General features: G+C 38.8%; 1 protein-coding gene across 1 annotated transcript in view; it reads right to left on the bottom strand.

Annotated features, from left to right (window-relative positions):
* DIAPH2 (diaphanous related formin 2) overlaps positions 1–14,337 on the bottom strand; it is a 735,565-nt gene that overhangs the window by 351,514 nt on the left and 369,714 nt on the right. The window contains 1 exon segment of the mRNA XM_067548390.1: positions 13,024–13,125. Coding sequence (XP_067404491.1) covers positions 13,024–13,125 — 102 coding nt within the window.

Here is a 14,337-nt window from a genome sequence, read left to right as displayed (position 1 = left end):
GAGTCATCCTGGAGCCAGAGACCTCGATGAGACATCGAAGGGATTTACCAGCAGGTTTTATGATGGCCCTCATACCATTCAACTAGGGTTGAGCCAATACAGAAACACGGACACACCTATCTGATACTGAGACAAGTATATAGGCACCCAACAGAAGCAGTCTCTCCAGAGTGCTCAACCTCCATAGCTGGCCAGTAACATTGCCATTGCCAGTCGTTTCAACAGACTGCCTCACTCCTACTCCAGTCCACTCCTGCTCCAGCTCGTGTTTTGCTAGCTGCCCAGAGACTATGACATGCTGTTCAAAGACCCATTAAGAAGCTATGATGTCACTAACTTCTTTCTGAATGGCTACATGTCATTCCTCCACATAGATTGGTACCAGCTCTGGAGAAAGTTGTTCTTGGAACAAACAGAATTCATTTGCACTTAGAAGTCTGCTAGGCTGCTTGGGGAATATGATGGAGATAAACAACGAGTAGACACAAACAGGAATTAAAGCACAACAGTCTGAGTGAACTAGCAGCTACAGTGTCAGTCATACATGGAGAGAAATAGGTGAAGGTATGTCAAGGCTGTGTGTTTAACATGGAAAAATGCACAAGGATCCAACTCTCTTCCTATATAAAGGAATGAAAAGTCCAAATTTTTAGGATGAAATTTACACACAACACCTAATAAAGACATCCAAGGGAAAAAGCTAAGAGAAATATAAGTTTAGAGGCACAGATATAGATGGATAACATGTACTCATTCCTAAAGAAATTATGCTAATGAGATAGGATTGGAAACAATCCATAGTGGATAGGACTAGTCAGTTTATGAGACGGAATTGTTCTTTTGTTTTCTGTTTTAATAAACTATTATAAAATAGTATAATACATTTTAAGAGTCAGTCATTTTAATTTAAATTCATTATGTTGAAGTTCTAAACATCCTTTATACTTTGAAATAGTTTATTTTATTTTTTTCTTATAAATTCAAATAAATTCAACTCAAACAGGAATGAGTACATTCTCAGTTTGACATAGTCACCACTTCTCAAGGCTGCCCTTTATTTTACAGTAACATTAAATCAAAGTAAACACTAAGCCACCAAGCAAGTGCATGACACATTCTTCGTACAATCATTACTAATTTCACAAATGCCATACCTGAAATTTCTTGCCTTCAAAAGTATGTGTTTTAATTGAGAAGTAATGGAAATTAAATTTTTATTAATAAGATTTGTTTTTAAAGCAATCCACATAACCAGTCTTGGATTGTTTGGAAAGTTGTTTGGTGTACAAGAATAATAGCATAAAACGATAAAATGATAGCAGAAAATAGCAGTTAAGTGAGATGAGTTTGATTGAAACCAGTAATACTTTTCAAGAATAATCCATTCAGCCTTTTAGCTGACTTGTATTCTTTATTTTTATAATTGATTCCATAAAATAACGGGGGACCATTGATCACCATGTCATATTATACTGCAGATTTATTTATTAGGAGGTAGTTATCTATCAAAATACCATCAAGAGAGTCTCATAGAATCTTAGAACTTTAGGGTTGGAAGGGACCTCAGGAGGTCATCTAGTCCAACCCCATGCTCAAAGTAGGACCAATCCCATCTAAATCAAAACAGCCAGGGCTTTATTTAAGGGCTTATTTAAGGACTTAAAAACCTCTAAGGATGGAGATTCCACCACTTCCTCAGGTAACCCATTCCAGTGCTTCACCACCCACCTAGTGAAAAAGTTTTTCCTAATATCCAACCTAGACCTCCCCTACTGCAACTTGAGACCATTGCTCCCAGTTCTGTCATCTACGACCACTGATAGCAGCCTAGCTCCATCCTCCCTGGAACCCCCTTTCAGGTAGATGAAGACCGCTATCAAATCCTCCTCTCATTCTTCTCTTCTGCAGACCTGAACAAGTCTGCAGCCTCCCCTCATAAGTCATGTGCTCCAATCCCTAATCATTTTTGTTGCTGTCCACTAGACTCTCTCCAATTTGGCTACATTCTTTCTGTAGTGGGAAGCCCAAAATTGGATACTACACTCCAAATGTGGCCTCACCAGTGCTGAAAAGAGGGGAATAATCACTTCCCTCCATCTGCCGGCAATGCTCATACTAATGCAGCCCAATATACCATTAGCCTTCTTGACAATAAGGACAAACTGTCGACTCATATCCAGCTTCTTGTCCACTGTCTGTAGCAGTGCACGTGATTCTTCCGTCCTAAGTGCAGGACTCTGCATTTGTCCTTGTTGAATTTCATCAGAATTTTTTTGGCCCAATCTTCCAATTTGTCTAGGTCACTTTGTATCCTATCCCTGCCCTCCAGAATATCTACCACTCAAACTTACTGAGGGTGCAATCCATCCCATCCTTCAGATCATTAATGAAGATGTTGAACAAAACCGGTCCCAGCACCGACCCCTGGGGCACTCCGCTTGTTACTGGCTGCCAACTAGACATTGAGCCATTGATCACTATCCGTTAATCATGATGATCCAGTCAACTTTCTATCAATCTATCTTATAGTCCATTCATCCAATCCATACTTCAACTTGCTGATGAGAATACTGTGGGAGACAGTATCAAAAGCTTTGCTAAAGTCAAGGTATATCACATCTACCGCTTCCCCCACATCCACAGAGCCAGTCGTCTCATCAAAGAAGGCAATCAGGTTGGTGAGGAATGACTTTCCCTTGGTGAATCCATGCTGACTTTTCCTGATCACCTTCCTCTCCTCCAAGTGCTTCAAAATGGATTCCTTGAGGACCTGTTCCATGATTTTTCCAGGAAGTGAGGTGAGGCTGACCGGTCTGTAATTACCTGGTTCCTCCTTCCTCCCTGTTTTGAAAATGGACACTATATTTGCCTTTTTCCAGTTAACCGGGACCTCCCCCAATCGCCACAGGTTTTCAAAGATAATGGTCAATGGCTCTGCAATCACATCAGCCAACTCACTCAGCACCCTCGGATGCACTGCTTCTGGCCCTATGGGACTTGTGCATGTCCAGATAGTCCTGAACCTATTCTTTCAGCACAGAGGACTGCTCATCTCCTCCCCATTCTGTGCTGCCCAGTGCAGTAGTCTGGAGGCTGACCTTGTCTGTGAAGACAAAGACAGAAAAAAGCATTGAATACTTCAGCTTTTTCCACATCATGTGTCACTAGATTGCCTCCCCCATTCTGCAAGGGGACCACAGTTTGCTTGACCTTCATCTTGTTGTTAACATACCTGAAGAAACCCTTTTTGTTACCCTTCACGTCCCTTGCTAGCTGCAACTCCAATTGTGTTTTGGCCTTCTTGATTTCACTCCTGCATGCTTGAGAAGTATTTTTATACTCCTCCCTAGTCATCTGTCCAAGCTTCCACTTCTTGTAAGCTTCCTTTTTGTGTTTAAGCTCACTGAAGACTTTTTTGTGAAGCCAAGCTGATTGCCTCCCATATTTGCTATTCTTTCTGCATTTCAGGATGGTTTGTTCCTTTGCCCTCAATAAGGTTTATTTAAAATGCAGCCAGCTATCTTGGGCTCTTTTTCTCCTCATATTAGACTCCCATCAGCTGATGCGACCCATCAGCTCCCTGAGGGAATCAAAGTCTGCTTTTCTGAAGTCCAGGGTCTGTATTCTGTTGTTCTCCTTTCTTCCTTTTGTCAGGATCCTGAACTCTACTGTCTCATGGTCACTGCTGCGCAGGCTACCACTTACTTTTACTTCCCCTACCAATTCTTCCCTATTTGTGAGCAGCAGGTCAAGCAGAGCACAGCCCCTAGTTGGTTGCTCCAGCACTTGCACCAGGAAGTTGTCCTCAACAATCCCCAAAAACTTCCTGGATTGTCTGTGCTCTGCTGTATTGCCCTCCCACCAGATGTCAGTGCGATTGAAGTCCTCCATGAGAACCAGGTCCTGTGATCTGGAAACTTTAATTAGTTGTCTGAAGAAAGACTTGTCTACCTCATCCTCCTGGGATGGTGGTCTATAACAGCCGCCCACCATGACATCACCTTTGTTGCTCTTACCAATAAATTTAAACCAGAGACTCTCAACAGGCTTTTCTCCAGTTTCATAGTGGAGCTCTGAGCAATCATATTGCTTTCTTACATACATGCAACTCTTCCACCTTTTCTCCCCTGCCTGTCCTTCCTAAACAGTTTATACCCATCCAGTTATACCAGTGCTCTAGTTCTCATTTCTTTAGTTGATCTATACTATATTGAAAACAATGTGGTGATGGCTTTAGTGAGAGCAGTTATAAAAGAGTTAGAAATACTTTTATGTATTGTTCTTTACATTTTCCTACTTATAAGAATGACAAAGAACATTTTTTGCGGTGGCAGCCCTGCTAATTGCTGGTACCTCCTTGTGGTGAATGTCCAGTGCAGGTACTCCATAGGGAAGGGATACGGTGATCAGACAAAATGGATGGGAAAAGGATTTAAAGAAAAGATTTCTTAAAGTAGCCGAAACAAGGAGGGGGTGAATAGGGGTTTGTGGAACCTGTAACTGGTATGGCAGGACGTCAACATGCCTCCTTTATACCCCACCCCTTAACCCTTATTCAAGGATGTGATGCTGCCAGACCATGTGCCAGCTCGCACCAAAGCTCGAGGGCAATTCACCTGTCTATTAGCATATATCAAAGTGATTGTTAAATGTACAAGAATGTATTTGGTGTTTAAACTTCATGAAAACTGTGAGATGCTATGTGCCTTCTTTTCACTTATCTGTAATTCCATTATAATGTAAGAGCAAACATTGACATTGTATATACCCCTGTAACTAAATAACCCATCAATCGAGAAGGAAGCCTTGTCCAATGCAAATGAAGAATGTACTAATTCATGCACATTTGAAGGCAAGTGCTCATTGTTTGTGATGACCAGAGATAAAAGATGCTAAATGTGCTCCTCTCTCTCCACCAATCAAAGAAGAGCCCACATAGGTGGTGAATCTGTCAGCTTGTTTTCTGTGAGAAGAATCAAGGAAAGATCCTCCATCTCTGGACTGTCTGGATTCTAACAGGGCAGAATAACTGAATGAGAAGATAGAGATCCTCAGGGTTATTCTACATAGCCCTGAGAGAATTTTGGGAAACTGACAGATTACTATCTCTCTGCTATGATTTGGAGTTATACAGTCAGCATTTTTCTCAATATGTAACAGAGTTGGGCTAACAACTATATTATCCCTAAAATACTTGAACATCATTAAATTGATTGCTATTAAATGTGAAATTATTTGATCCTGGCATATAACTTCATAACTGTTCAGATACTTAATTTGAATATATAATTGATCTTAATACTTCATCTAAATGAAAATGTGATGCTCCAATTTTCATTCACAAATAAGATGAATATTAAGCTAATTAGTCTGTTATAATAAGTAATCTAATTACAAAATATTTCTTTTGTAAATGAATTTAAAACATCTAATTCTGACCATTATTAAGTATGATGGATATCTTGCTCAGTCAATTAAAACCTTATTAATAATTAACATACCTAATTTGTATATGCAAATAGATATACCTATTTTTAAATAAATATCTTTATTTTACCCTTTCTGTCCTCCTGTATTTACTTTTTCACATTTTCTTCGTAACAGCTGTATTCAGATCATCATTAATCCATGGAGTCTAGTCTGTCTATCTGGGTCACTAATCCAATGGGAAAACAAAACACCCTAGTAAGGAACCTCTTTACCTGACTACAGATGCCAAAATTCAGCCACACTTTCTTCACTTTAACGGATTTTCATGTCTGCATCATCTATTTGAATTTTTCTTCAGAAATATAACTATTAAAATATATTAATGCATAATCAAGGTTAAGCACCTTATAGCTAAAAAAAATATTTTTGCTACTAAGCTGTTGTACTGTACCTTTTTAATTATCTTTAGCCCTCTTTGAACATATTCCCCAAAACAAAAGTGTAGCAGTGAACACAAACAACCCTTAAGTATCCTACAGTAACGTTGGGTCTTTGAGATAACGTCAAGCACGGATCCCACTGTAGATGTACATTCACCTCACGCACATTATTATTATTATTTTGACAAGCAGCATCTCTCGGGGCCAAATATGAGCTTTGTGCCTCCTCATGACTCAGCACAAGGGCATAAAGGTTGAGGTTGCAGCCCTCCCTCTTCTCCTGTATTCCTGAGACCACCTCTAAGGCTCCTAAATAGAGCAACAAAGCCACTTCTGTTTGCAACAGGTTCTTGTGAGAATGCCCTGAAGAGATGTGGGGAGGAAGGTTTGTAGGGGGCAGGGAAAGGAATTGGAAGGTATAGCCACAAGCCACGTAAATTTAGCTCCCCTTCATTGGTTGTAATATCCTACAGAATAAGGTGAGGTGGCTTCCAAAGGACATATTCTGCAGACTAGCTCTGATGCAGGTCTTGAATGACATCAATTCTATTGACACATCAAAGGAGTGTGTTTGCAGAGGCTGAGCAAGACTGCCATCCTCTGCTATACTTCAGGCACTTCATCCGGCATTCAGGTTGCCAGCAGTAAACAGCATGCACTATCTCTGTTGATGATATGGTTGATGGCAGCATGGTTTATGGTAGGTTAGAGAGGTACACATTCCTACGGAGAATAAGGTCACTGTGGAAAATTTCAGCAAAAGTAGAGCGCTGTCAATCATCTCACTTTTTTGAGGAATCAGAGCTGCTCAGCAAATCCTCAACCATGCTTCTACTTTGTGAGAGATGCCCAAACCTTGGAGCAATGATGCTCTTAATATGGTCACTGTGATGACCACAGACCTGGCCATGGTGTCCAATGTATTCAGTGCTGCTTCCAAGGCCATTTTTTGCCACCAGCAGTCCCTTTTTTATAATGTCTTTGGGCAACTCTCTGTTCTCATGAGGGAGTTTATTAATAAAGGGTCTTACACTGTGATATGTTAGAAAGTCAGATTTTTCCAGTAGGGCTTGGAAGTTGGCCATTTGCAGTCAGAATGATGCTGACAAGTATGATTTTCTCTCAAATAGGTCTTATCCTTTGATGTGTTCTTGACTAAGCATGTTTCTTCTTGGACAGCTGAGAACTGATGATCCAGAGTTTGGATGAGTATAAAAATACTCCAACTCCCAAACTCCAATGGAGCAATTGGTACCTTTTCTCAACACGCTTCAATATCAACTATAACGGGCAGCATCTGCCACAAAGCTCTTGCAAGGTCTAATTACAAGACAGTTCTAGCAGGGTCAATAGCTGAAAGCATTGTGGATTTCTTTTTTTTTTTTTTTTTTTTTTAAGATGACTGACGTCTCAACAGATCCATTCTGTCATCTATCTGCACAAAGAGTTCTCAAAAAACTCTGAAGTCTCCCAGAATCATTGCTGAGGTCACCACTTCATTTGGTGATGATGATGAGAGGTCCTTGGGAAGCAAGGAATCACACTGATGTGGCTGCATTTCTGGGTTCCACTCTCCCTGGTATTCCAGGGAAGTCACCTTTTCCTCTTCCTTAATTATGAGGACCAGCTCCTTCACACCTTAGTGTCTAGACCCTAATATCCCCGTAGAGCCAAGGTGGCATCCTGTTTACATGCGGGTCGCTGGTGGGTTTCTAACTGGACTATGCCAGTCTTGATGAGCCAGAGGTTTGCACTCTGTGGAGGTCCTCCAAGTTGGGATTGACCTAAGACCTCTTCCACTTGATTCATTAAAAATTCAGCGAGAGTCCTGTGGCCCACTTTGTCAGATGCATTTCATGGGTTTCTGCCCACGAAAGCTTATGCCCAAATAAATTCGTTCATCTTTAAGGTGCCACAGGACTCTCGCTGTATTGCTAAAACAGACTAACATGGCTACCCCCTCTGCAACTCATAAAAAAATCAGTACAACTCCAGTCTTGTCACTTGGGTTCCTTCATTTGGCATACAGCAAAACTATGCAGACTCAAGTGTGGGGGATGAAGGGTATACGCCGTACCACAGATCCAAATTTACACAGTCAACTTCTTCCTTCATATACATTTTCACATTATATTGCATCTACTAGACATGTGACATGTTTTTGGATTGGTCACTTAGAAGGAATCAATCCCTGTACTGCACACAGTGTCTATGCATAATTTACTCTCTGCCTCATTTTACATTCCAGGATTATCTTGCCCATTGTAAATGATTCCCTGGGTGTTCCCCCTTATTTTAGCTAGTACAGACATTCTGTTTCCTATCCGCTGATCCATTTAACTTCCTACTTCTGTCTCCCAAGAAATGAGGCCTCGCCCTTGTCATGTCAAACCAGGCCTACCTTCAGTTGTTTCCATAGAACTGCAGGACCTTGTAAGGGTTGGTTCTCTGTTAAACACTCGGGAAAAGGTGATAGTAAGGAGAGTATATCGTCCATGGGTGCCACAGATCGGTAAGGAGCTTTTTGGTGCCATAGTCTGTGCCAGCACTGGTGGACATCTCAGTGCCAAAGATTGGTCCAGGGCAGCTTGTATCTGCTCCTTAGGAGTTGGTGTTGTATGGGGAGTTCTGATCCAAGACCTGGACCAAAACAGCCATTTAATCAGTTTCAGGTATCAAATATTGAAAAGTGAGGGTTGTCCTGAAGGTTTTTCAGAAGATTCAAGGAGGTGTTTGTGGTTTTTTTGTTCCTTGTTTTGTTAAGAGTTTGCAAACATTATAGTCTAGTCAGATTGGACATTGCTGGGTTCTGATTCACTGCAATAGGTACTAAGTGGGTACTGAGGGTGGGTCATGGCTGCCCTATCCTTTACGTCTTAGTAAACATAAAGAAACAGGATATGCAGCTCCAAAGGATACTCCTGGTTAGAAGAGTCTGGTCTGGTGCACACGCACATCTACAATGGGATTCCCACTGACACGTAACCAGAATGGTCGTAGTATTTACATTACTAAAATGTACAGTGGACAACAAAATACATTTTGCTGTTTTTTACTTTAATGAAAAACAAGATCCTAGAAATTTTAACTGCAATGTCCTGATAGCAGAGGTCTGAAGACAATGCAAAAACACAGCTATATAAGACAGCCAGAATGAGGTGGGTAGAGTTTTTCAATAGCACTGGAGTGGGATCTCTAGTGTTTTATGGGAAAGAAATGACTAAAAGTCAGAATATTTGAATGAAAGTTGGTCGATTCAATAAAAGGTAAATAAATCTCTCTCTCTCGCACGCACACGCACGCACACGCACACGCACACACACAAATCAAGGGGAATGAGAATCAATGTCAAAAATGACAAGTACAATTCCAGACAACATACATTTCACAAAAGTTGGGAATCAAATTCTGCTTTCACAATGGTATAAATCCACACTAACTCCAATCATCCCAGTTGAGTTACTCCAGATTAATCCCAGTATAGCAAAGCAGAATTTGTATCAATTTATACGAAACGGCATATTATTTGGGAAATGATTCCACCCAAATCATCACTTTATATGCTCAATGACCTTAGCAATACCCTTAACTTTGTCTATTTCTATTTCAAGTACATTTTTGGAGAACTGGTTTACAGCAAAATGTGTTACAACAGCAGCTTAGATACCTCATGAATGCACAAAGAGGAAATACTAACAACTGACAACCGTGAATTAAAATGGTGTTACTATATTCGAAACCTAGGATGCTCTTCTGACTTGGATGTAGCCCTAAGAGTAGGTAAGCTTTCCTCTTAGTGCAAGAACATTAACAATTCACAGTTTAGCATTACAGTTACCTGTTATCAGATTATTTATTGACATTATCAAACTTAATAAAAAATGCAATCCTGAGAACTAACCTAATTGCTGCTTTTTAAAACAAAAAAAATCTAAGTCGCATTCTCATTTATGTTGGCAATCTAGTCCAATTTGTAAACAATAAATTTCACACCAGTCAAGATGCACTCTACCAAGATATAGAACATGAAAGCTATGTTCTCTTTCTGCAACTTGTCAAATCCATGACTATCATCATCCAAGACAGGACGAATATATATGCTATTAAGTTTAAAAAAAAAAAAAAAAAAAAAAAAAACACACAATTAAAAATAAGTTGCATCAATAAATACAACCTCTAACATGTAACAATCAGCTTTTCTAGACCTATGACATTTATGCCACTAATACACTAGCAATGAGTTTAACTTCATTTTCAGTAGCATATTTATAGTTTTCCTTGTGCATGTTTATATATTAGTCTACCTAGCTGTTTTTAAAAGATTAACCAACTACGGAATCTGAAAAGTAAATAGTGTCCTCAAACTCTATCAACTCTGGGAGCATTTGTGCATAGAAAGTCAGATTTTGAGGCCTTTGTGATCATATCAACATTATTTTTTCCATTTTCATTTTGCCCATCAATAAAAGTTACTTCACCTAATGTGAACTCCAAATATTATTAGTTAAATTATACAGTGGTCCCCCCCCTTTTTATTTTGCTCATTGACCAATAAAGTGAAACATGGTTTTAACTATAAGGTGTTTCTTTCCCTAAAATATTATTCCAATCCTAATGTTATTTCAGACAGACTTTTCCAGCTTATATCTTTACCTACTAAATTTATTGTAGCATAGATAACTGTTGTTGGCCATAACCACTGAACAATAACAGTTTGGAGGAAAACAGGCAAGTTGGTTTTCATTTAAGAAACCAAATTATTAAAATAGAGGCAGCTATGAGAAAACTCATATCCATTGCTGACTGAGTACAAGGACAAACAAGATTAAGAAAGGAGAAAAAACCTGGAGTTTAGGGGGGAAAGAGCACAGTGATAAAATCTGTTACCAAAGTCGGGTGGAAGGGGATTCCAGTCAACTGAGTAACAAGAATGCTGAGTGTTCTTGAAATTTTAAGTAGGATAAGAAAAGATTCTATCAAAAAGTTGTCAGACGTAGTAGATAACACATGGCTGGCAAGATATATTTTGTATGCATATGTGTATATATGCACATACAGACACAAACATTTCCCTTATTATATTTATTCATCTAATTGCAAAGAACAGGTCCATACTTATAATAAGGCTCTATTAATTCAAACAATATTTATGGCTGATCACAAGACCAGCAGGGGCCTGGAATGAAACAGATTCAAGGACACAGCTTCTGAGGGAAGAATGTTTTGAATGTAAACAGAATCTACCTCTATCATAACCATGATTGATTAAAACACACATACACACCCCAGAGAGAGACTGGCTCTAAAGGGAGCCTCCATCCTCCTATGGAGGAAGTAGGGGAGCTAAAACACATTAAAACATATAAAGGTGAAGCATGTGGCTTACAAACTGAAAATAATTTAAGGAGAGACACAGAAGAACCTTAGGAAAAACCTCATGGAAAAAAGACATACATACATCACGGTGGAAATAATTTCATTTCCTGTGATGCCACTGGAACTGAAAAAGGTTTTGCATTAATTAGTTCCCTTCTGTATGCTTTTGCACAGAAAAGGAGCAATCAGGGCCTTTTTTTTAGCTTATAAAAAACCCTAGCAAACTATTCATAGCTATATTAAGGTGACTGTCTCAAAATAATTGACCTACTTTTTGAAAAGTATGCTTTAAACACTGATAAACAGAATAAACAACCTCAACAATAGAATCAACCAGAATCAATCCTTTTCTTGAGGCTATGTGTGACTTTACCTCTCTTCTTCTCTCCTCTAGACATAGGGTCCTCCTGAATTAACTACCTAGACTGCCTCTGAATTTGCTCCTGTATATATTGGTCTCTCTAAAGGGATGATGTTTTAGAGCTAGGCCATTCTTATAAAAGCTAGAAAAAATATGAAAAGTTGATAAACTTTTCATTTTCCAGTTCCCATATTTAAAAAAGCCACATCTGATTGGGCCAAATATTTTTTCTTTGGCTCAACACCTGAGAAATATTGTGAGGACTGACTTACTAATTTTTGGTGCAGTCCAACTGTGTCTCAGAACTGAACTTATAATGGATATCTGGTTACAACCTTCTCCCAGGAGAGACTACTATCTCTATCCAAAATTATATAGTTATTTTTGTTACATAATCTGATTTACTGTGTATATAGCAATTGAACTATACGCTGTTCACAAAACACTTCTGGCTACTACTTCTGGGATTTAAACTTGACTGTGTAGCTTATGTTATATTGGAATGTTTGATTTAGAGATGTGTCCTCATCATAAATGTACACATTCTGATTTTCTTATGTTGGTCATACTTTGTATCCCTATGGGGACTATTTTTGGAGAAAAGTGCTGCTACTCAGCTTGAGTAACATTAGACTCTACCCCAGAATTTGGATCCAGATCTGAAATTTCTCCCACTGGAGAGGTTTTACTAGGTTTTGCATTCAGGCCAATAGTTTATCTGAACAAACAAAGTTAGTGAACTCAAAATCTACTGATTTATCTTAACAACAACTCCTGTAACTCTGTTCAAGTTCCACTCCTTAAGTAGCAAAATGATATATGTTAAAAACATATGAACATGAATAGCCTCACTTTTTATTGCAAGGTGAGAGCGGAATATCTTAACTGACAAATAAGGCACAGATTAACTCTTTCAATTGCCAGTTCAGTCTCTCAGATATTAAGCATAAGCTCAACAAATGGAAGAAAATCATCAGTCGATGACTCTGCATAAAAGAATCCTTAAGAAGCTCTAAAATATACCTCTTCTGCTTTATTATTTATCAACAGCACTCCACTCTCAATCAGCACAGAGATACAAGATTTGATTTGTCGCAGAAATGACTTTTATAGAAAGTGGCTGTTAATTATACATCACTGTCCCTTTCAGTACAGTATAGCATAGGTTCTGTCAAGCACCTGTAGAGATTGTTTAATAAGAATCTTAATTTCCTGATTTTTGACAATCTGTGTTGAATAAATTAAAGGGAGGGGATGAGGGGGGGAGAGAGAGAGAAAGAATGGTCTACAATCTGTGCAGTCTGCAAAACATGCATTAACAGTAATGAAAAAAAATCAATACATTATTGAAATGCTTTTCTTTTCAATGAATCTGACAAATGATAACTCCTGGCTGAATATTAGACTAGTACATACCACAACTCCAAACTGTTCTGGTTCACAGAGATCATCATATTCATGCTTTAACTGGGCTAAGGCACTGAGTTCCTTCTGTTCAGGAAGATTCTTCACCAAATTCTGTAACCAACAAAATAAAAAGGTGTATTACATTACGTTCATGTTGTGCTAATAGCTGTGATTTAAATGAGCATTTGATATTTTAGGGTATGTTTGTAATTTGTTAAATGACTCAGTAATTAAGGGAATATTGTGTGACCCCTTTTTTCATTTAGATACTTCCAATGCTATGCAAACACTGATCTTTTAACATACAAGTAACACAACAAATCAGTAACTTAGATGGTTATATACAGATGTCAGCATCTCCACTAAACAGCCTCTGTGACAGGAATCATGATTTGTCAGCATTAAGAAGTTAGTGGTCCAATCTCTGAACCACTGGCGCCAATGCATTCAAGTATTAGTCATTGGCTGCCAATTTTTTTTTCTCCTGTGGTTTTGTCTTCCTCATTAAATTATAAATAAGAAGCTTTATCTTCCTCCCTGTACCTCCCACACAAAGCCAAATTCTACTGCCCAAAATAACTCTGGGGCTTATCCACAAAAGCAATATGCAGACATCATCACTTAAAAGAAATTTACACAGAAATGGAGACCATTCCAAAACTGCATACGTCGCCTGGGTTTTAGCTATTAAGCATAACCTTTTCAACCTCTGCTCCTCTGATAATGCTTAATCAAGCTAAGTGAGATGTAAAAGTGGTTCATAAGCTCATCTCACTATATGCTCAAAGAAAACGCTGCACATATCATATGATCAATTGAACTCTGGCAAGAGGACAGACCTACTTTACAAGCCCCCTCTCTATTGCTTTATTTTACATAAATATACTTTAGGCAGTACAGGTACACAGAAATCCCTATGTTTATAGATACATTAAGATATTCAAAATTTATTCTTACACCTTTTTGTTTGTAATTTGTAAGATGAAGAGCTAGGTTAGTTTTTTCCTCTTTCTTTTTTTAATTGAGCTGGACATACTTATCTGCTCTCAGAGACTCATGGGTCTTATACATTTCCTGTTAAAAAAGGTGTCCAGATATATCACAATGTTGCCAAACTGACAGAACATTTGCATTATTACTGTCCTCGCTCATCAAGGCACTAGCTCCTAGTGGCCGTCCTTCCCTTTGCCCAGTCTCCACAGGTCACCATTGATCACTGATGAATAATGGTAGACAAACTTGGAAGACAGTAACGGGAGTACTGATGGCAAAAGATCAAATCTGAATCAGCTCTAGAGGGTTTTTTTTTTTTTTTTTTATAAA

This window comes from Emydura macquarii, unplaced genomic scaffold (assembly GCF_026122565.2).
Source record: "Emydura macquarii macquarii isolate MOO-44397 ecotype Brisbane River unplaced genomic scaffold, CSIRO-AGI_Emac_v2 contig_1253, whole genome shotgun sequence".
Lineage (NCBI taxonomy): Eukaryota > Metazoa > Chordata > Testudines > Chelidae > Emydura > Emydura macquarii.
This window is presented reverse-complemented; position numbering and strand designations above follow the sequence as displayed.